At 39.8% G+C, this 23,216-nt stretch overlaps 2 protein-coding genes across 2 annotated transcripts; one reads left to right on the plus strand and one right to left on the minus strand.

Annotated features, from left to right (window-relative positions):
- The first annotated feature begins 1,409 nt into the window (after window positions 1-1,409).
- Window positions 1,410-4,995, plus strand: LOC141400033 (Golgi resident protein GCP60). Its single transcript, XM_073979438.1, has 4 exons — window positions 1,410-1,613; window positions 1,730-2,157; window positions 3,731-4,165; window positions 4,227-4,995. Exons 1-4 carry the CDS (start codon window positions 1,532-1,534, stop codon window positions 4,644-4,646), a joined length of 1,365 nt encoding a protein of 454 aa, XP_073835539.1. The 5' UTR covers window positions 1,410-1,531; the 3' UTR covers window positions 4,647-4,995.
- On the minus strand, window positions 4,778-7,521 carry Tcs4 (Threonyl-carbamoyl synthesis 4). Its single transcript, XM_073979439.1, has 4 exons — window positions 7,249-7,521; window positions 6,888-7,021; window positions 6,361-6,822; window positions 4,778-5,449 (listed from the first exon to the last, which is right to left on the minus strand). Exons 1-4 carry the CDS (start codon window positions 7,440-7,442, stop codon window positions 4,986-4,988), a joined length of 1,254 nt encoding a protein of 417 aa, XP_073835540.1. The 5' UTR covers window positions 7,443-7,521; the 3' UTR covers window positions 4,778-4,985.
- Between the last annotated feature and the right edge of the window lie 15,695 nt (window positions 7,522-23,216).

A 23,216-nucleotide genomic window follows, 5' to 3' on the forward strand; every position in this document is an offset into this window, starting at 1 on the left:
AAAGCGTTCCCGTACACAGAAAAGTTGTAAAATGTTCACTTCTCTTTAAACAAAAATGGCGCTGAATGCCGCTCTCTTTAAAAACTTTTTACTCGACAAATTTGAGCGTGTAAAAAATAGTAACATGGATGCCGGCGTCTGATTGGCTGGGATGCCGACTTTGACATTTGTTCCAGATTTTTTGACGTTTTTTTCCATTTTTGCGTTCCCGAACTTTTTGAAAATACTTTTGTGTTACAACAATTTTTCTCTATTTCTCTCTTTTACGAGTTTTACTATTAAAAAGTACGGGAACAAAGCTATTGTATTTCAACGATTTTCAACTACATACAAGTTTTTATTTGCGAGAAAATTGTCGTAAAAGTACGTTGACTGTCAGATTACTTCGAAGACACCGAAAATCGGGCGGTACCCCATTTTTCACGACACCATTGGTCTGTTCCAGTACTGCAAGAATCTACTAATTTTTACTATTTTTTCCGATAACATAAAGGAAAAATTGTTATCGTAGTAAAAAGTAGTAGCTTCTTGCAGGTTCTGGAACAGAGCTCATGTGGAATGCATCGTAACCACGGTATAAGTAAAGAGGTAGATTTAAATGAAAAAAATCTATAGAACCCTTGTTTTTCTTGAATTCCTAAAACTTCAAAATAAAAGCAACAAGTGGGTATGTTTACAATGCATTTTTTGAGCATTTTATAAAAAACGCGAAAAATGAATGAAGAGTTAAGTTTTCTCCACATAATCGAGTTGTGAATATGATCAACTGATGTTTCAATGCAAATCTCACCAATTTCTTCCATACAAATGGTCTAAAGCTGAGTACACATTGCCAGTTTTGAATGACAGCTTTGTTGGTGCTTGCTAGTGTGGCCGTTCATTTTTGTCATTCATCATGCAACCACAAAATGTTTTGTGGTTGCTGGACGGTTGGACAGTTATCGATAACTGCAAAATATCGACATTCAAAACTGACAATGTGTACTGCTCTTAAAAACAATTTTAAAAATCATTGAATTCGATTGTTTTCAAAATTGTTTGGCATATTATTCAAACACCACATACACAGTTTGTTTATATTGTTTTGAAGTTTTAGGCATACTCGAATGAAAAAATTTAAATTGGCATAAAGCTTTGGCTAACCTTTCTTATTAAACCATGATCGTAACATTTCCAATTTATTGGCTAAAAGTTCATTTAGACTACGCTGGATTTAGCAATTATCTGGTTTTATTTGACATATGTTGTATGAAAATGACAACTTAAATCCACTGGATTTGCTAAATCCAGCATAGTCTAAATCAGGCATAAGAACATTTGTAACAATAATATCAAGTAGCCAGACAAACCTTTTAATTCTGTGTTATCGAAACTAACTTTTAGAACAATCGATAAAAGAAGATTAATCGATAAATTACTAAACAGAACGTCAACCGTCAACTTTAGAACCCTGACAATACGTAAATTCTTTTGTATAAAGAAAACAACAGCTCCCTAACAGATTTTGCAACCAAAAATCCAGAAAAAAAACATGGACAAGAATGTAGATGAATTAGAAAAATGGGGGTTTCCATTGGTGGAACTCTATCGCATGGCTTTGCAATTTTACAAACGTAAGTAAAGGCCTAAAAATGAGTGTGTTCCAGTTTTTGCTGACTGTATTCGTTTATGTTTTCTTTTCTTCCCCCCCTTTTCTTTCAAACTGCTTAACTCCTTCGACCATGTCTAGAAAACTCTGGAAAAGCCTTGCATCTATCCTATGAAGATAACTTGAAGCTGATTGCATTTAAACAACAACAAACCTGTGGTCCTTTCGATCCCAAAACTGCACCCGACCTTGGTGTACTCGATGTCATCGGTAAAGATCGTCGTATGCATTGGGCTGCACTGGGCGACATCAGTCGTGAACAGGCCATGGAAGGTTTTATTGATTTATTAGATTCGATGTGTAGTGCATTTCGTCCTTATGTTGAAGCGGTGCGTAAAAATCGCGATGAAACCCTAAAAGAAGAACTGAAACGTATGGAAAAGGAGAAATTGGAAAAGGAACGCAAAGAACGTGAACAACAAGAGCTGCTGGAGGAGGGCTATAAAGAAGAAATGCAACGTCGACAATTACAGGATGCATTGAATAAACAAACATATCAACAGTTTAAGGTATGTATGTACATTTTTCTGTGTGTACGATATTATCATACGTGTCTATCGGAAAATGTGGGTAATGATGTTGTGAGGAGCCACCTGCAAGGGGTATTGTGTATGTGTTATTTGTTTATTACTTTGTTTGTGTGTGTCATTACCTTGAATTAGGTCAATATACAGCGCCGCCACACACACTCATTGATTGAGCAGACAACAAAGGACATTTGACATCAATTATTTATAGGTTACCGGGTTTTGTTAGACAAGTGTTTTTGAGGGGTAATGTAATTAATATGGTGATTTCTTGTTGTAACGACAGTACAGAGTTAATGTATGTGTCAATGCCTTAAAGATAACTGCATGCTAGCCAGCACGAGTTTTTAGAGTGTCCTTTGCTATAAAAAGCGCGTAATCAGTTGTGTTTTTGTTGTCGATAAGATAGAGGACCAATATCCGGCGAAAGACTTTGGTCCCCAAGAAAGATTTTAGTATGCCCTCATAAAGAAGGGGTGTTCTTTAGTATAATTTCTCAAAGAAAGGATGCTCTTTAGTACGTTTTCTCAAAGAAAGTGTGCTCTTTAGAACCCTTTCTCAAGGAAAGGGTGCTCTAAAGAACCCTTTCTCAAGGAAAGGGTGCTCTAAAGAACCCTTTCTCAAAGAAAGGGTGCTCTTAAGAACCCTTTCTCAAAGAAAGGGCGCCCCTTTGGAACCCTATCTCAAAGAAAGCTTGCTCTTTAGAATCCTTTCTCAAAGAAAGTGTGCTTTTTTGTGCTATAAAAAGCTCGTAATCAGTTGTGTTATTGTTGTCGATAAGATAGAGGACCAATATCCGGCGAAAGCCTTGGGTCCCCAAGAAAGATTTTATTATGCCCTCATAAAGAAGGGGTGTTCTTTAGTATCGTTTCTCAAAGAAAGGATGCTCTTTAGTACGTTTTCTCAAAGAAAGGATGCTCTTTAGTACGTTTTCTCAAAGAAAGTGTGCTCTTTAGAACCCTTTCTCAAGGAAAGGGTGCTCTAAAGAACCCTTTCTCAAAGAAAGGGTGCTCTTAAGAACCCTTTCTCAAAGAAAGGGCGCCCCTTTGGAACCCTATCTCAAAGAAAGCTTGCTCTTTAGAATCCTTTCTCAAAGAAAGTGTGCTTTTTATTACCCTTTATGTCTTTTTTCAAAGAAAATGTGCTCTTTAGTATTCCTTCTAAGACTTTTTTCCTCAACTGTACCACCTCGTTAAGATACATAAACAATGAATGTGTGTATGGACACCACTTTGACCACACGCACACAGATCACTGATAACATTGAATTGCAAAAGGAAGTCAGCTTTCAACCGGGGTCAGAAAACTTAAAAAAATCAAACGTATAATGTGGAGAGTAAGACAAAGGAGGTTGTAATGAAAAACAGACATGTGATAAAAATGTTGCAAACGGAAAAAGTGTATTTAGGAATTTCCTTTTATTTTCTTAATTTCGTTTTTGAACTTATCTTTGTCTATGAATGGAATCAGTTATTAGCTCTTTTTTTAAATATCATAATAATGTTTTTATAATGCCGGTAAATTGTATGACTAACTCTTCTATTTCTTCTTTTAGACCTATGCTGAAAAACAATTTCCCGGTAATCCAGAACAACAGGCCGTACTAATACACCAACTGCAACAGGAACACTATCACCAATATATGCAACAGTTGCATATGCAAAATCATAATGTCATTGGCGAATCATCGGCTACAGCAAACAATAACAACAATAGCTCCACAACAGAACATAAAAACCCCTCTCAAGATGCCTTAACTGCAGATTTGGCCAAGTTGGCAATTGATGAACAGCAACATCAGCAGCAGCAACATCATCTTCTTGACGAAAATCAACAACTACAACAAAATCATAACAGTGATGATGATGATTATGTTTTAATACAACCGGCCAAAATATGGACACGCCCCGATATTGAGGAATTTAAGGCTGAAGTCTCGGCAGGAGATGGCGATGGAGTTATAACCATTGGTCATGGTGATACAGTTACGGTAAGCATTTTTTTGTTATAAGATGAAATTGTAGCGTTTAATAATTTTTTTATCTTCGAAGGTACGTGTTCCAACCAACATGAATGGCAAATCAATATTTTGGGAATTTGCCACAGATAATTATGACATTGGTTTTGGCATATATTTTGAGTGGAGTAAACCGGTTAGCCAAGAAGTCACGGTCCACGTCAGCGACAGTGATGATGATGATGAATTTCTTGATGAGGATTACTTGTCAACAAATGAAGACTTGGAATGTGGTTCTTTGGCCAACGAACGTAGTAATTTGGCCAATAACACCAGCTCCATGAAACCCCCTATATCAATTATTGTACCCATCTATCGTCGTGAGTGCTTTAATGAGGTTTATGTTGGCTCTCACAGCTATCCGGGCGAGGGTGTTTATTTGCTTAAATTTGACAACAGCTACAGTATATGGCGTTCAAAAACTTTATACTATAGAGTTTATTATGAACGTTGAGCAGGGGAGTTGAAAGTGAAAGATGAGGTGTAACTCTATTAGTTGTTAAGTCTAGACATCCCATTTATGTTTTGCATTGTACTTGCATCCATATAGTTCCAATATATTATTTAATAATATTTATTATTATATTTTATAAAAGAAAACAAAAGAAAAATCAAAACTAAAACATTCGCATACAACTCACATTGTTGTAGTAAACGATACAATAACAACAATTTTTAATCTTCTGTATATTATCGTCTAGTATCCATTAATGTTTATACTACTTGGCCAATGAATGTATGACTGTATGTATACACACTGAGAAAAAACAAAGAAGAAAATAAAAACAAGAGACTATAAGCAATCGTCATTTCCACTTTTTCTCAAGGGTTTTATCCATTTACATTTGATATCAGCCGCCAAAACTTCTTGTAGCAAAGACTTACCCAAGGCTGCCTTCCCTTGGACATCAATATTATAATAATCATATCTCAAACATTCCTTATCATTATGCATTATTTGTTCTATGGCATTCCAGGCAATCATAACACCATTATCTGAACAATATTTTTTTGAGGGACGATATGTTTGGCAATGATATTGTTTAGCCAAGTGGGTTATGTCATTGAAAATGGTATCATTATTAGCCACGCCTCCCGATACAACCAATGATCTGTTAATATTTTTAGCAAACAACTCACGTTCTATACAAAATTCCAAGGCTCTCTGGGTGCGATTCATTAGATGGCGGGAAATAGCATTTAGCAGGCCAGCACAGAAATCGGCATAATTGCTAATCACCGAATCGGGGGTACAAGCTGGAAATAGAAACATACAGAATATTTATTTATTCATTCATCGCAATGCGAATTCATTAATAATTAAATACAAAAAATAAATGAAACCCTGCAAAAATACTCATTACAAAACCCCTACTAACCCATTATTTTAACAAGGGCATGTCGCGCGAAATATATAGTTATTTTGTGACCACTTAAATAATAAGTAGTCGCGATTTAGTCAGGACTACTTATTTAAGTTGTCACAAAATTACTACTTATTTCGCGCGACATGCCCTTGTTAAAATAATGGGTTAGTAGGGGGGTTTTGTAATGAGTATTTTTCCTGGGAAGTAAATAAACCTACAGTTCTTCTATTGGAAGACATTTCGATTTTCTTTTAGATGGCTAATTGGAAGACCAATCAGCTTAACCTAACAAGACCTATTTGTATTTGTAGGAAGGCCCTCTAGTAGCAGGACTTTTTATAGGAGACAAAATGGTATCCTTTTAGAAGACAAAATGTCTTCTTGTATAAGACAAAAAGATCTTTTTCTTACAGAAGACCAAAAGGGCCGTTCTTCTAATAAAAGATCAAACAGTCTTCTAGTAGGAGACCAAATGTTTTCTTATTGAAGACAAAAAGGGTTTCTTATAGAAGACAAAAAAGTTTTCTTATGGAAGACCGAAATGTCTTCTTGCAGAAGATCAAACGGACCAGTAGGCCATAGTATAGGAGTCCAGTAGGTCTTCTTATAGAAGACAAAAAGATCTTCTTATAGAAGACTAAAAGATCTTCCCAGAGGTCTTCTTGTAGAAACCAATTTTCCTATAGGGAGTCCTTTTTATCTTCCATGAGAAAACCTACTTGGCTTCTATAAGTTATAGAGAAATCTTCATGTAATTATTATCCATAAATGTCATTAAAACCTATAACTCCATTAACATACCTTCCACCCTCTCCTGTCGCTTTATGGCACGAAACGAATTATTCTTAATACCAGCAAAACTAAAATTACAATCACGCATTCTAGCCAAGGGCAAGGGAAATTCAAATGCATCTGGATTATTGGCTGCACGTGATGCATGTTCAACAATTTGTCCACCATTCCAATTACGATATTCCGGATTAATATATAAACGTAAGCGGCGGGCAATTTTATCAAATGCCTCACCAGGTGCATCATCTAATGTTTCACCTAGCAGGAGGAATTCTTCAGGACTTTTTATAAAACACAACTGTGAATGACCACCACTTATGAGGAGGCACAAAAACGGATATGGTATGTTGTGTTCCATACGAGCCTGCAAGGCATGCGCTTTCATGTGGTGGACGGGAACCAATGGTTTGTTGTATGTGCGGGCAATGTAACGGGCAAAGCGTAAGCCAACCATCAGACTGAGAGGTAAACCTAAAAGGAAAGAAATGAAAATAAATCACACGTAAAATATTGAAAATACGGGTTTTAATAGTTACCAGGCCTAGTTGTTACAGCAATAGCATCGATATCTTCAGGTTTTATTCTGGCTTCTGCCAAGCAACGTTCATAGACCTCAGCTATTTTAGATCTATGTAAATCTTGGGCACGTGGTGGTATAATGCCGCCATATCTAGATTTAAACAAACATTAAAGATAAAGAATAACAGGGACAAGGAGACAAATAGATGTAATTCCCAAAAAATATAAGCAATCAAGACAATTAACCCAAAATAGTTAAATTTTTCATAGTAATCTAAGTGCAAAACAGCATTTCTTCCCTTTTTAAAACAAACCAAAACGATATCGCAACGGTTTTTCAATACAGGCTGCCTAATGAAAACTATTTTTTTGTGTTACCTTATGTGAAAACTTTGTTGCGAGTTCATAACATTGGCTAACACTTTATTGTTACCATTTTCACAACGTATTATTGCTATGCCCGTATCATCGCATGAAGTTTCAATGCCCATTACAGTTAGATTTCTTTTCAAAATCGCTGACAAACATTGTTTTGGATGGTTTAGTTGTATTTTTGTGAAATTTTTTAACATTTTTCATACAATAAATCGACTGCAACACTCGCAATTAGCGCTTCACTCACAAACCAACACTTTTGTTTTTATCTCAAACAGCTGATTGCGCAACAGCTGATTTATATGGAATTAGTGAAAGCTGTAACGTAAGTAAGGCGTAATTGGAAACGTAACGTGGACTAGGTAAATGTTAAAAGACGTGTTTTAATATTGAAAACAAGCAAACGAATGAAAATTTTATTTTCGATATATACATATAAAACTTATGTATGACAAACATTATATCAAAGCAAACTACAATGTATATTATTACAGTTTATTTTATCAAAGTACAATCTTCAATCTCAACACCCCACTAGATTGGTCTTTGACTCCAAGTAAATTGCAGCAGTGGATATGCTTAGAGGATGGCAATGCTTTGGTCATCACGTCTGCTACCATATCTCCTGTTTTTATATAGGATATCTTTATTTGATCTTCTTCAATTAATTCTCTAATAAAGTGGTGGCGAATGTCGATGTGTTTAGACCGAGCATGAAACTTGCTATTTCGAGAAAGACAAATTGCACTCTTGTTGTCACATTTGATTTCGATAGATTGAAATTCATTAAGCTCTGTGAGAAGTGATTTCAACCACATGGCTTCTTGTGCTGAAGTCGATAGTGCCATGTACTCAGCTTCGGTGGTAGAAAGTGCTGTGGTTTGTTGCTTCTTTGAGTTCCAGGATATTGGCCCGTTTTGGAATTTGAAAACATAACCGGTGGTCGACTTTCTGTCGTCCACGTCACCAGCCCAATCTGCGTCAGTAAATCCATCTATTTGGCTTGAATCATCTTTGCTGAATTCCAATGCGTAGTGGTTTGTGCCTTTCAAGTACCGAAAAATTCTCTTGACGGCTTGCCAGTGAGCTTTCCCCGGATTTTTATTAAATCTCGAAAGCACCGCCACTGCATATGAAATATCTGGTCTTGTTACCTGGGCTGCATATATAATGCTTCCAATAGCTTCTTGATATGGTACGTTTGCCATTTCACTTATTTCTTCTTCGCTTGTAGGACACATAGCTTTGGTAACTTTCTGATTAATGTCCATTGGAGTTGAAATTGGGTTGCATTGATCCATGTTAAACTTTTTCAGCATATCATCTATATATAGTTTTTGATCCAACCATAGCTTTCCATTTTCTCTATATCTTGTAAGTTTCATCCCCAATATGTAATGCGCCGGACCAATGTCCTTCATCTTGAAGCATTTTGAGAGACTTTCCTTTATATGTACTTTTCGCTTTTGATTATTTGAGAAAATTAATATGTCATCTACATAAATTGCAACGTAAGTTTTCTCTCCATTTTGTGTTTTGAAATAAATACAGGGCTCGGTTTTGGATTGTGTAAGACCAATTTTCTTAAGTTCTTCGTCCAATTTTCTGTTCCAAACCCTACTTGCCTGTTTCAAGCCGTATATCGATTTCTTTAGGCGGTAAACTTTGCGTTTGTCCTCTTTGCACCCTTCTGGAATCTTCAAGTATATTTCTTCCTTGAGATCACTTTGTAGAAATGCAGTCACCACGTCCATTTGATCTATGTCCAAATCGTAACGCACTGCCAAGCTCATGAGGAGTCGAACTGATGAATAGCGCACAACAGGAGAAAAGGTTTCACTGTAGTCGATTCCTTCTTTCTGTGAGTATCCTTTTGCTACGAGTCTCGCCTTGTAGCGTTCAATTTCACCGTTGGAATTTCTTTTTATTTTGAATGTCCATTTGCTATCAATTGCATTCTTTCCTGGAGGCAAATTTGCTATTTCCCAAGTACCATTTTCAGCTAAAGCATTTAGTTCATCAGCGATAACTCTTTTCCAGTGTTCACTTTTTAGAGCTTGTTTCATACTTGTCGGCTCTTCAGGGCATTCAATATGACTCACTTGTGCATATTTTGGGTTGGGTTTCATAGCTCTGGAAGACCTTCTTAATTGCGGAGATGTGATTCCAACTTCATCATTAATTTCGTTTGTCAAATCAGTACATTCTTCAAACTCTTCTTCGGAATTTTCTTCCGGACCAGTAATATTTTCAATGTTGTGTACTTCCTGAATGATGGAACTTTCTTCCCCCACTGAATCACATCCGAGATCAATTTTGTAAAATGAAACTCCATTTTGTTTAGGTTCCGATTCGTACATGAAATCTGTCTCGAAAAATTTCGCATCTCTACTTAAGATTACATTGTTGGTTTTGGAATCGTAGAATCTGTAAGAAGTCGGATGTTTTGAATAACCAACAAAAATAACCTCTTTGCCTTTTGGGTCCAACTTCTTGCGTTTCTCCTTTGGAATCTGAATGACAGCTTTGCATCCAAAAACCTTTAAATTTTTTACATTAGGCTTTACACCATACCAGGCTTCATCAGGACTCTTGAAATTTTGGCTTTTGCAAGGAGTGCGATTCAATAAGTATACCGCAGTATTAACAGCCTCTGCCCAAAAATCTTTAGGCAGATTGGAATCAATTAGGAGGCATCTTGCTTTGTCGATAATAGAACGATTCATTCTTTCTGACTTACCGTTCTGTTGCGGTGTGTAAGGCACGGTAGTTTGATGCTGAATACCACTTTGCACGGTGATAGATTTCATTCTAGAATTGCAGAACTCAGATCCATTGTCGGTCCTGAGAATTTTTATTGTTTTGCCAGTCTCGTTTTCGACTTTGTTCTTGAATTCCAAAAACTTATCAGCCACTTCACTTTTTGCCTTTAAAAAATATACGAAAACTTTTGAGGAAAAATCATCAACAAAGAATAGCATGTATCTTGAGCCTGCAAATGAACAGCATTCCATTGGACCGCAAACATCACTGTGTATCAACTGAAGGACATCAGTGGTACGATTTGCTGATTCGTGAAATGGATGCCTTGTAAATTTTCCTTTGTAGCACGTAACACACTCAATGTTGCATGGCTCACAAGAGATCCCAGCTACAGCTCCTTCAACCATTTTCTTTAAAATTTCACTACTCACATGTCCTACTCGCTTGTGCCACATTTTACCATCTTGTGGAGTTTTGCCCATGTAAGCACCATGATTTGAAGTCTTCAATTGAAACATGCCATTCACATGATATCCAGCTGCAATTACTTCCTTATCTTTGTTGATAACTTTGCAGCCATTATTATTAAAATGAACTTCGTGACCATTTTGCACTATTTTTGATACTGACAAAAGATTAAGGCACAATTCAGGTACAAGCAGTACATCATTGAGCACAACGCTTCCGGATTGCTTATCCACACGAGTTGTCAATTCCACCTTACCCATGCCTTTAACATTGATTTTTGAATTGTTCGCAATTGTCACTTCGGCAGTCTTGGGTTCCAGCTTCCCATTGAAGAACATCTCATTGGAGGACATATGAGCCGAAGCTCCAGAGTAAAAATACCAATTTTCCTTTGCGGTGCTACTTACAGAGAAAGAACCAATCATAGCATTTGCCTTCTTCTTTGTATTCGACTTATTTGGACACTTAGCAGCAATATGTCCAAATTTCTGGCAATTAAAACATTTTGGACCTTTCGATTTTTGTTTCTGGCGGCTAGGAAGAGCTAGATTTTCGTCATCACGGGTTCGTACATCCTGCAAAAGTTTGAGCTTGATAGAATCACCAGTGATTTTCATTCCTGAACTTTGTATGCCCATGATCATTGGTTTGTACTCCTCTGGAAGACCAGCCAGCATCATGGATCCGACCCATTCTTCATCCAACTTCAATCCAGCACTCCTTAGCTTATGCGCACTCGTCAATATATCGTTTACATACGCTTCCACGGACGCAAAGCTATTAAGTTTCGCTGAACAGAACCTCTGGATAAGGCCGACTCTTCTTATTAGACCAGAATCAGCAAAGACTTCGTTCAATGTATCCCATATTTCTTTGGCACTGCTGCACTCTCGAATATGAGGATACACACATTTATCCACTAACATTATTAATTCTGCTCTAGCTTGGGTCTTCTTCTCCGGCTTGGTTTCCGTGCCTTCCACGGACGCCCATAATTCCTTCCATGGTATAAGTAAAGAGGTAGATTTAAATGAAAAAAATCTATAGAACCCTAGTTTTTCCTGAATTCATAAAACTTCAAAATTAGTAAACAAAAAGGCAACGAGTGGGTTTGTTTACAAAATACCAATGAGCATTTTATAAAAAACGCGAAAAATGTATGAAGGCCAAGGTTTCTCCACATAATCGAGTTGTGGATATGATAAAATGATTGTTTCAATAATAAGCTGAAGGATTTCTTCCATAAAAATGCTCTAAAAACAATTTTGAAATTCATTGAATTCGATTGTTTTTAAAATTGTTGGCATATTATTCAAACATCACACACACATACAAAGATTGTGTATATTGTTTTGACGTTTTAGGAACAGTCGAAAGAAAAAAATTAAATTGACAGGAAGCTTTAGCTAACCTTTATAATTAAACCATGATTCCTTCATTTGAAAATAAGCCATTACGGCAAATTTCCAATCCTCGAAGTTTTCATTTCCGCGTAGCTTCTCAATAAGGTTATTGTTCGTTGCCATTACAGATCGATGTCGTAATCTCAAAAAAGTTTAACAAATTAAAATCTTTAACGCGTTCAGGCCCATAACTTTTTTTGCTTGTCAGTGTGTACTATACTTAACGCATGGTACAATAAAGTAGAGGTAGGCCAGGTATGAAAATCACTGAGAAATGCCACCCTGCAGCCATGGCTTAAAACGTCAAATGGCATGGTACAATAATAATGGTAGATGTACCTGCATAGCTATCCCGTATTATAAAAACATATGGAACTTAAAGCTTCACTTTTTATATGTTAAAAGTGTCATATAGTGTAAAAAAATTTCTTTAGCTAGGCTCCAGAATATTCTTGTTATAAAAGTGTTCCAAAAATAGCAAAAGTTCTTCACAAACTTATGACAGTGAAAAAATGTCATTCACTTATTTTCTACTTGGCAAGTTTGGCTAATCTGACATCGTGATGCTTGTATCCGATTTGCAGATAAATGTCAGCAGAATTTTTACAAAAATTGTAATTTTTACATTCCCGTACTTTTGGAACAAATTTAAATTAATATCAATATTTGATAAATTGTTCATTCGTAAGTTTTGCTAAAAAAATCAACAATTTTATTTTGCCACGCGAATGCACATTTTTTGTCCTTGTTTTCAATTTTATGATATACTGTTACAGCAGAAGTTTTTTGTTGGAACAATTCAGCGATACATCTACCTTTATGATTCCATAATGTCAAAAACAGTACAAAATGTCAACCCTGCTTTTGACAGATTAGGCCATAAAAAGAAAAAAATTGTAATCAGCTGTTAGCTGTGGCCTCCTGGGGGAGTTTGCCGTTCTCCTACCAGGCGCGTCTTCCCGGGTGGCGGATGGGAAGGGGGTCACTGCAATGTGCGAAAGCGAAATCGTCCTAGGGCAACCAAAGACGGGGCCGTTTCCGCACATTGTGGGGACTCTGGGGGTCTTTGGACCCCCCGTAGACCAAAAACTGGATCGGGGTAGTCCCCTTAAATAATTAACTAAACATGGGTAGAAGAAAAAGAAGGAATAAAGTTACGGTGCAGGGAGTTAATAACCCAGTACCGGCGGCAAGTGTTGGTGTGACCACAAGCCATGTGTCGTCGAGATCAAGTGATTGTGATCCGGCTGTTTTAGGTGTGGATGCCTTGGCACCTACAGCTGTACCTGCTACAAGTGCCTCAGTTTCTAACCCCAAAGTTGACGACTCGGTTTTTCGTAAGGATCATGATTTGACCAGGGCTGGTGAAAGCCAGTCCAAGGCAGACAGGACTGCAAGTTTGGGCGGGGACGACCCTAGGACGAATCTCAAAAAAACTATCGACGACAGTTTAGAGAGACAGAGTAGGGAACTCCTCGACCAGCTGGTAAGGCTTGTGCCGGAAGAAACCACTGAGGACATGCTCCCGGAGGAACTGCTGCACAATCTTACTCTGACTGACGATGAGCTGGACACCACGGTGATCCCGGCCAAGTCTACACGGGTAGATTGTTGCAGCCCTGACGAAGGGGGTATAAGCCTGGTGACTCAACCGGAGGCAAGTCGTATTCCGACTGGTCCTGTGTCGGCACATGCCGACAAAAAGCTTGAAAGGCAGGAGGCGACGGAAACGATGTCCGACGACGGGGAATCGGAAGATGACCCGAAAACGGACAGCGGCTCAAAGTTTGCCTCGGCCCGCAAAGCATCGGATTCGAGACACTACAAGCGTGCCGTATCCTATCTCCGCAGGTTTGTAGGGAGAGATGCGAACTTGCATTCGGAGAGGGAGGTCCACCTCATCAAGGGCAAGTTGAAATTTATGAGGAAGTTCGAAAGAATGTACCCTCGTAAATTTCATCGCGAATTCCCGGTGGAGAGGATCTTCCTCCCGGAAGACGTAGTAGAGAAGGCAAAGCCTGCTACCTCCGGTAAATGTGCTGCGCCAAAATCTTCTCCGAAGCCTAACCCGAACCGAGAGGTAAAGAAAAGGACTATTGAGAGCACCCCTAAGCCAACAGTCACCCCTAGTGGTGATCGAGCGGTAAAGGACTCTGCCTCAAAGCCCGATTCTGCTCCAAAAGGCAAGGGTGACGCAATCGGAGATGCTGGTCTCAACAGGGAGAAGGTTGGACCAGCTAAGGAAACATCGTCTTCGGGTGGAGAGAACAGCGCCCCGCAGATTAAATCTGTAAAGCGTGTACGCTCCTCTGAGGGTCCGCAGCCTTCAGCCAAGAAGACGATGACTTCTCAGCTGATCGAACCATCAACCTCGTATGCAGCGGCCGCTGAGCGTGTGACCAAGGAGAAGCAACTGAGTACGGAGAAGGTTTCCGCCTCTTCTGGAAAAGTTAAATCCAAGGTACGCGGTCAAAGGCGCAATAAGCCATACGGTAGACCAACTGCTGTGACAGACGATGGCCTGCAAATAGCAATCATCGACAGAGCTTATCCAAATGGAAAAATCAGCGACAGTCACTGGTTGCTATTTGAAACTGGTCTTCGGTCTGCGATAGTTTCTGGACCGGAAGATCCGGAAGACCGTCAGCTTGGCAGCGCCTTCTTGCGTAAGGGTGTCAAGGTCATCAACTGTATGAATGAAAGGTCGCGAGACTTTCTCGTTCAGACAGTGAGTGGTCTTGGTGCTCTGTGGGAAGGAGCTGATCTGGCGGCGGTCTCCCTATCGGACATCCCGTCCAGAAAGGTACTCTCAGCGTGGATTCCCCCACCTACGGTAAGCAAGGAAATCCTGCTGAGAATGCTGAGGTTGCAGAATCCCAATCTTGTTACAGCGGGCTGGACTGTTATTAGTCTAGTCCCCTGTAGCGAGTTGGGTGGCTTAGTGGCCAGAGTGGCGGTCGACCCCCCTGGGGAGTTATACTTAAGAGAACGTGAGGGAAAGCTGAATTTCGGTTCAGGATGGGTTCGGTTTCGACTGAGTCCACCTCACGAAAAACAGTAAGGGTAGGGAAGCGGCAAAGGTTGCGCATACTGCAGATTAATCTGCACCATTGCAAGGCCGCTGCCGCTGAACTGCTCTTGTCCCTCACGAACTCTGAAGTAGACATTGTCTTAGTCCAGGAGCCTTATATCTATAAAAATAAGGTTTCTGGACTAAACAATGCCAACTTCGACATCTTTGCCGCGTCCGAGGGGGACAAGGTAAGGACTTGTATAGTAGGTAAAAAGAGTTTAAATCTAATCTTTCTATCTAATTACAGTAACGGTGACATATGCACGGTCAGGATGGAGCATGGAGAAAGCAAGGCCACGCTGCTGTCATCGATATATATGCCTTTTGAGGCCCCAGACCCACCCAACCAGTGTGTCCGACGTCTGCTTGACGAGATGATGGGTACCTGTAACGTAATCCTGGGTTGCGACGCAAACGCACACCATTTCCAGTGGGGCAGCAAGGACACCAACAAGAGGGGTGAGTCCATATTCGATTTTATTTTATCTTATAATTTACGGATATGTAATAGGGGTAGTGATCCAACGTTTAAAATTAGGAACAGGGAAGAGGTCATTGACCTAACCCTTTCTAATTTAGATGACTCTGTCCTGAGGAATTGGAGGGTATCTAAAGAATGTTCCTTTTCGGACCATATGAAGATATTCTTTGATGTCTGTCTGGACAGAGGTCGCCAAATTCCTTATAGAAACCCACGAAGGACAAACTGGGACAAATACACGGAACTAACGAACTCGCAACTGACTCCTAATATTAGTAGGGAAACAGTTGATGACCTCAATGGAACCGTAAATAATCTCACTGATGTTCTTCTTCGTTGCCATAAGGAGTCCTGTCCACTAACATATCCTGGGAGGAAATCTCAGCCGGTGTGGTGGAGCAAGGAGCTTGGCGAACTTAGGAAAAACACTAGACGACTGTATAACAGGGCGCATGAGACTAAACTCGATATTGATTGGGACTCCTATAAAGTGAGTTTCAATAAATATAAGAGTGAAATCAAGCGGGCAAAGAAAACATCTTGGGTTAACTTCTGTGAGTCGGTAGAAGGAGTTAACGACGCAGCTAGGTTTCGACGACTACTCTCCAAGGACCCCAAATCCATTGGAAGTATCAAGAAACAAGATGGTGCGTGGACAGACTCCGCTACTGAGACTCTTGATCTCCTTGCGGAGACCCACTTCCCAGGCTGCAAGGATGAGGATACTGTCAACAATGAGCGTGACGACTTCCGAGTTCAGGAGCCTTTGGATTTGGTACTCATTGACAGGGTGGTCAACGGAAGTAGAATTAAGTGGGCGGTCAGCACTTTCAAGCCTTACAAGTCTCCTGGGCCGGATGGCATAACGACGGCGATGCTACAATTTGCATCACCGATCTTATACCAAATCCTGGAGGAGATTTTTAGGGCGTGTTTGACTTTCTCATTTATACCGGGGCTGTGGAAGGAGGTAAAGGTAACTTACATTCCCAAAGCGGGAAAACCTAGTCACTCTGCACCTAAAGACTACAGACCCATAAGTTTATCATCCTTTCTCCTTAAGACACTCGAAAGACTGATCGACCTGGAGATAAGGAGTCATGTAGACACCGTCTCTATAAGCAACTCACAGCACGCCTATGTTAAAGGTAAATCTGTTGAGTCTGCCTTGCATGAGGTGGTCGGCTTCATTGAGAAAAACATGGAAGACTCAAACTTTACCTTGGCTGCCTTTCTAGACATAGAAGGAGCTTTTAACAATGTAAAACTTGAGTCCATCAATCTCTCACTGAAGAAAGTTAATGCACCTGAACCCCTAACGTGCTGGATTAATAATATGCTTCAAAGCAGAATTATAAATTCTAGCATTGGGGAGGTAAAAATAAGGAAAACAGTGACTAGAGGCACCCCTCAAGGAGGTGTGCTCTCGCCATTACTGTGGCTCCTTGTTATAAACAATATTTTGATGGAGCTGGACAATCAAGGTATCAAAGTTGTTGCTTATGCTGATGACGTGGTACTGCTGGTTTCCGGTAAATTTCCGTCAACCATTTCGGAGCTTATGCAGGGAGCATTATCGACTCTATCACGCTGGGCCAAGGCTAATGGTCTTGGGGTTAACCCAACGAAGACGGAACTGGTAATGTTCACAAGAAAGCGTAAGCTCGGCGCCTTTGTTCCACCAACACTGGATGGGGTGCAGCTCCAACTCTCCCCCGAAGCAAAGTACCTTGGCACAATCCTTGACTGTCAATTGCGATGGAATAGGAATGCTGAGGAGCGGGCGAAGAAGGGAATGATTGCACTTTATTCATGTAAGAATTCCATTGGGAAAAGCTGGGGACTAACTCCTTCGATTATACGCTGGCTGTATAATACAGTGGTTAGACCCATCCTATCCTATGGTTCTCTCGTTTGGTGGCACTCATTGCATCAAAAGTCAACATCCACTAAGCTTGATAAGGTACAAAGAGCCGCCGCAACTCTTATTACTGGAACTACCAGGAGCACGCCACAGGCTGCACTGAACGCAATGCTGAACTTAAGACCACTGAGTATCAGCATTAAGTGTCAGGCAACCAGGAGTGCCCTGCGGCTTCATGAACAGGGTCTTTGGCGGGGTCGTACCTATGGGCATGGGTGTATCCTGAATGAATCGGGTATTTTTGTGAACCATTGTGGTAAAATAAGTGACTATATATCACCAGTCTTGAGATTTGACGATATAGAAGTCATTATACCTAGTAGAGACGACTGGAACCGCAGTAACCCCCCTCTGGGCGGTCTGGCTATATATACAGACGGCTCCAAGATGGAGGAAGGTACCGGTGCCGGTGTCTACTGTGAAAGTTTATCACTTGAACGCACATACAGGCTAGACAGCAACTGTAGTGTGTTCCAGGCTGAAATCTTCGCGATTTGGAAGGCGGCGGAATTGATTAAAAATCTGGATGCAGAAATCTTTGAACCGGTGACTATCTATGTGGATAGTCAAGCGGCTCTTAAAGCCATCAAATCCTGCAACATCAAATCCGACGTCGTCCTCAAGTGTAGAACAGCTCTGGATGCGCTAACTAACGGCTTTCGGCTATGTTGGGTACCTGGACATCGTGACTACCAGGGTAATGAAAAAGCAGATGAATTAGCTAGACGAGGATCACAGTCCGCTGATCTAGCTATCACTGACTCTATCAAACCACCCATCTGTCACTTTTTCCAAAAAGTCGAAGCGTTCTCTTACGAAAGAGCCAGTGAATTGTGGCGCAATGAACCTAGGTGCATTGTGGCAAGATCCATATGGCCGTCTCTGTCAGCCAAAAGAACGAATTCGCTGTTGAACCTGAGCAAAGCGGAAGTGAAGGTAACGACGGGAGTCATCACTGGACACTGCTATGTCAGGGCCTTTACCATTAAATGGGATAGGGATGTTAATGACTACTGCAGACTCTGTGAGGATGAGGAGGAGTCGGAGTCGATCGAACACCTCCTGTGTCGTTGTCCAGCCCTGGCTCGTAGACGACACAGACTAGTGGGTGTTCGTTTTCCGCCGTCTCTAACCTTCTACTCAACTGTGGAACTTGCTGTAATCTGCAACATCGTTAAAAATCTAAAGTGGCTGGGACAGCGCAACCTAAACGCGTAACGCTTTGTTTTTTCGATTATTCTGCCTACCTTGTTTCTTATTTGTTTCTTAATTCTTTTTATTCCTATTTATTTATTTATTCTATTATTTCTATTTATCTCTCTTATCTATCTTTATCTCTCTCTCCACTTTTCTAAAGGATGATCACAATGGACCGTAAGGTCTCCGAGTGGCGCAGTCACAATTAGTGGCTGCACATCCTCTAACCTAACCTAGCTGTGGCCTACCTTTACTTTATTCTACCATGGTATAACGGTCTACATGAACGAGCGTAAAATGCTCGTTAAGCTGGAAACACATACAACGTTTGGGTAAAGTTTTGTGTCGTTTTGGCCGTTTTTACACTGTTGGGCATGATGCCGAAAAATTCAAATTCATTTGAAATATATGTCTACAAACAGATAAACGCTGGACTTTGGTATCGTCGTCGCCCTGTTGTTGTTGTTTTTTTCTCGACGCCCAACGCAAAACTTTAAGCTCTGTTCCTTTACGTTCAAGAATCTTCAAGTTTTACCACTTTTTACTCGAAAAGCGTTCCTTTACTTCTTACACCATGCAATTCATATGGGAGCAGTTTACAATTTTTACTACTTTTGCCGGTTTTACCATTTTTAAAAGTAAAGGAACAGACCATTAATCAAACGTTGTATCTGTTTTCAGCTTTACAGGGTTAGCATGGCACAATTACCAAGGTAGTGGTATCACACCACACCTGGGGCTGGATTCTTGTTCTATGAAAATTTGAAACGAAAAATATTTCCTTTATAATACTTTTCATTTAAAATTTATTTTCTTTATAAAATTGTTCATTTCACATTTTCATAGAAACAGCATTGAGCCCCAGCTATTCGAATATGAAGTGTCAAATCTCTTTATAAAAAAATATTTTTGTTGTAATTTCCCCAACAACATAAAGAAAATTTTGAAATAACATATTAGCTCTGTTCCAGAACTAAAAAGTTTTTACAATTTTTACCACTTTTACACATTTTGCGTTCCCGTACACAAAATTTATATGAAAATCGTTTACGACTTTTACAACTTTTACGACTTTTACCACTTTATAAAGTACGGGAACAGGCCAATTATTAATATGTCGAGGCCACTAATTGGTCGATAGGAATGCGAAGAATAGTGGATCCATTGTCTGAATGGATGTTAGGAGTTTTAAACAATTGGAACCAGAAGACAAGATGGAAGATAAACTAATAGATTAATGCTAGGTTTACATTTACGAAATCCACTCGATTGCAACTGTCAATTTCATTAGTTAAACGTCAAATGAAATCCAATGGATTTCAGTTGAGTTTTCATTTGACGTATGCGCAAAGGAATTGACAGTTGAAATCGAGTGGATTTCGTAAATGTAAACGTAGTATAACTGACTCATAGTACGTTTACATATAACCCGATTTAATAAACCCACTGTGTTTCAAAGGTCAATTCCATTGTGTATACGTCAAATAAATTCTCATAAAGATGGTTAACCCTTCAAAAAGCGGACAATTAGCTATCTGTAGTGAAATTCTGTTGCTATAATTAATTTTTAATTAATAATTAATTTTGAGCTTCGCGTTACAACAACCACATGAAAACTTCAAGACAAAACTTGGCATCACTTACCCATTTTTCATGTGGTTATTGTTTTTTACGCGTGACGGGACGCACAAAGGACCGTATTACCCCGGTTACACTTAACCGGATTAACCCACTGGGTTTGGGTTTCAAATGCCAATTCCACAGCGCAAACGTCAAATAAATCCCAATGAAGTGGGTTAACCCGGCAAAAAAGCTCTAATGTAACCGTTAAGTTTGAGTCGAGTTGAGTTACCGCCAAAAATCGTTAAAATTACGCTCAGGCTTTCATTTATTATCGTGATACTTGCTCTGATATTGCAGAATTCTACAATTGAATTAAAGAAAACTAGAAGAGTTTTTTCGAGAAGTTGAACCTTCCTAGAAAATTACACATGCGCAACTGTTAATGCTATTTAGGTCTGCCGATAGGCTCGTTGATCTATAGGTTTTAGCTTGTACCGGATCTCTCCCACTATAACACGAAGGTCCCTTCTGATATGCCTGAGTGTGGAAAACCTTTCCAATAGATTTTGACAGAGATGATCAGGACGTAACACTAAGATCGTTTAATCATCCGCAAACATTATAATTTCTATGCCGTCTGGAGGGTGTGGGATTTCAGAAAGGCAGAGGTTAAGCAGTTCCGGAGATTTTCATTTTTCGGGTCTTAGGCTTCTTATTTCTAAATTAAGGCCGTTTATAGACTAAGGGGTTCCTTAGTTCACAAAAAAACCTTTTAAGGGAACACGTACTTTCTTCCAGATAAAATGGCCAAAAAGCTTTTGAAACCCCTGGGGGCTCTAAATGAAATGACCGATAGGTTAGGTTGAGAAGAGGGGTGATTCGAGATCACCACATGTCCTTAAAAAAAGGGCATATACTTAAGCCAGAAGAGGCCTGTTGTGCGCTCTAATTTTATGTGTCCTGGAAGTTGTTGTTAGTTTAGGAGTTCCGTCCCATTGACGTAGTCCCTCAAGTTTTTGAACCCGATGTCCTTCATATCGTCGAGTCCTGTAATTATGTCGTTTCCCATTAGTTGAGTTCTCAAGTTTGTGAAAGCCTGGCAGTGGCAGAGATAGTGTTCCAACGTTTCGTTATCCTCGCCACATGCCCTGCATTCACTATTCTCTGCACAACCTATCCTGTGCAGATGCGCTTGTAGTCCTAGATGCCCTGTGAGGACACCGATCAGTCTACTGATATCCTTTTTACTCATCACTAGGAGGTCACTTGTTTTGTCCTGGTCTGGGTTTCCCCATAGGATTTTTGTAGTTTTTCCCTTTTCCTGGTTATTCCATAGGGATACATGAGCATTCTTTGCCTAAGCTTTTAGTTCTATACGCGCCGCCTTTAAAGATTTGTGGGCCGATTCCGTACAGCGAGGCGAGTCGTGTCGCGTTGCCAGTTGCAATTTTTCCATTACGTATGGCAAAAGTCGCACGACGACGTCAAATATTGTCGCCGTAATGTTCATTTTTCGGCGACAACAAATTAGCTGTCGCCGTTCATTTTTACTAACGAATAAAAATAAAATAAAAAAAAAATAAAAATAACTTGTTATCGACGATTTAAATTTTGTCGCAGAGACGATAGACGACGCGACATGACTCGCCTCGCTGTACGGAATCGGCCCATTGGCATTGTCTAGACTTATGCTAAGTTTACATTAGCTCTAATGTCAAATGAAATCTCATCTAAAATCCATTGGATTTAATTTGACGTTTAACCTATGGATTTGACAGATGAAATCGAGTGGACTTCGTAAATGTAAACCAAGCATAACTGTAGGTAGCTCCCTGGCTTGTTTTGCTAAGGAGTTTGCTACTTCGTTTCCCGTAATCCCTATGTGTCCTGGTACCCATATAATGTTTACCGAGCCATAATGGGAATAGTCGTTAATTGAATTTTTACACTCTAAGACAGTTTTCGATATTGTTGCCTTGCTTGTTATAGCTCTAATTGCTGCTTTACTATCCGTAAGGATGTTAACTGTGAGTGGCCTTGTATTTGTTTTAAACCAGTTCAGACATTCTGTGATCGATCGGATTTCGGCCTGGAGGATCGTGTTATGATCCGGCAGACGAAGGAAGATCCTCGTTTCCGTGTCTACGATATAAAGACCCAGTCCCGTTCTCCCCCCTAACACAGCCCCATCCGTAAACCCGCAGCTTCCGGCGGGAATCTGTGCAAGGGTTCCATCGATCCACATATCTCTGTCCGGTATTAGAACTTCACACAGAGCTACTTCACTTGATTCCGGTATCCGGCCCGATACTATTTGATTTATAGATTCACCCGTTGTGAACCATAATATGCATTTGTGGTATGTTTGGTGGTCTCTTTCGATCCACTCGCTCATCGCTTTCAGTCTTATAGCCGTGATGGCTGCTTCATACCTTACCTGTATTTCTATTGGGTGGACAAATAGAATTGTCTCTAAAGCCCTAGTTGGTGTAGTCCTCATCGCCCCCTAATGCCTAGGCAGCACATTCTTGGACTCTTTGCAATGTTTCCACATTGTATTTTTTTTCCATAGCTGTCCACCATACAACAGATGCGTAAGTAAGAATCGGTCTTTTTACGCTTCTGTATAGCCAGTGTATCATGCTAGGATTAAAACCACTTTTTGAGCCTATAGCCCTTCTACAAGTTGACCAACATCTGTGTACTTTGACAGCCCTTTCCTGAATATGGTCTTTCCATTTGAGTTTCCTGTCTAGAATTACCCCCAGATATTTAACTGTTGGAGGTATAGTTAATGTCTTATTCAGGAAAACTGGTTCCTCGACGGAGCCCAATTTCGTTTTCCTAATGAAAAGACATAACTCTGCTTTTTTGCCAAACAAAATTTTGTTGAAAAAATTGTGTGAATCGCTTTATTTTTGGAAAACATTTTTGACATTTCACATTACTGAACTGGTTATTGTTGTAGTTGTGTTTTAAAGAAGTATGGCGATTTGGGTTTGCTCCAAACTTTGCACATCGCAATATTTCTCCCAAATTCGAATTAATTTCGCAGATGGACTATAGGTATATCATTAGATTGCTCCACAATGGCCCATA

This window comes from Musca autumnalis, unplaced genomic scaffold (assembly GCF_047663935.1).
Source record: "Musca autumnalis isolate F117 unplaced genomic scaffold, ASM4766393v1 scaffold_3, whole genome shotgun sequence".
NCBI classification, from domain to species: Eukaryota; Metazoa; Arthropoda; class Insecta; order Diptera; family Muscidae; genus Musca; species Musca autumnalis.

What these genes read in the sequence shown, in the direction of transcription:
- Tcs4 (XM_073979439.1), bottom strand. Translation starts at nt 7,442, where the DNA reads ATGTTAAAAAATTTCACAAAAATACAACTAAACCATCCAAAACAATGT. An exon ending in CAACAAAGTTTTCACATAAG is followed by an intron (nt 7,022 to 7,248) that starts GTAACACAAAAA and finishes GTTTAAATCTAG; the next exon opens with ATATGGCGGCATTATACCAC. An exon ending in TGCTGTAACAACTAGGCCTG is followed by an intron (nt 6,823 to 6,887) that starts GTAACTATTAAA and finishes CTTTCCTTTTAG; the next exon opens with GTTTACCTCTCAGTCTGATG.
- LOC141400033 (XM_073979438.1), top strand. Translation starts at nt 1,532, where the DNA reads ATGGACAAGAATGTAGATGAATTAGAAAAATGGGGGTTTCCATTGGTG. An exon ending in AAACATATCAACAGTTTAAG is followed by an intron (nt 2,158 to 3,730) that starts GTATGTATGTAC and finishes TTCTTCTTTTAG; the next exon opens with ACCTATGCTGAAAAACAATT. An exon ending in GTCATGGTGATACAGTTACG is followed by an intron (nt 4,166 to 4,226) that starts GTAAGCATTTTT and finishes TTATCTTCGAAG; the next exon opens with GTACGTGTTCCAACCAACAT.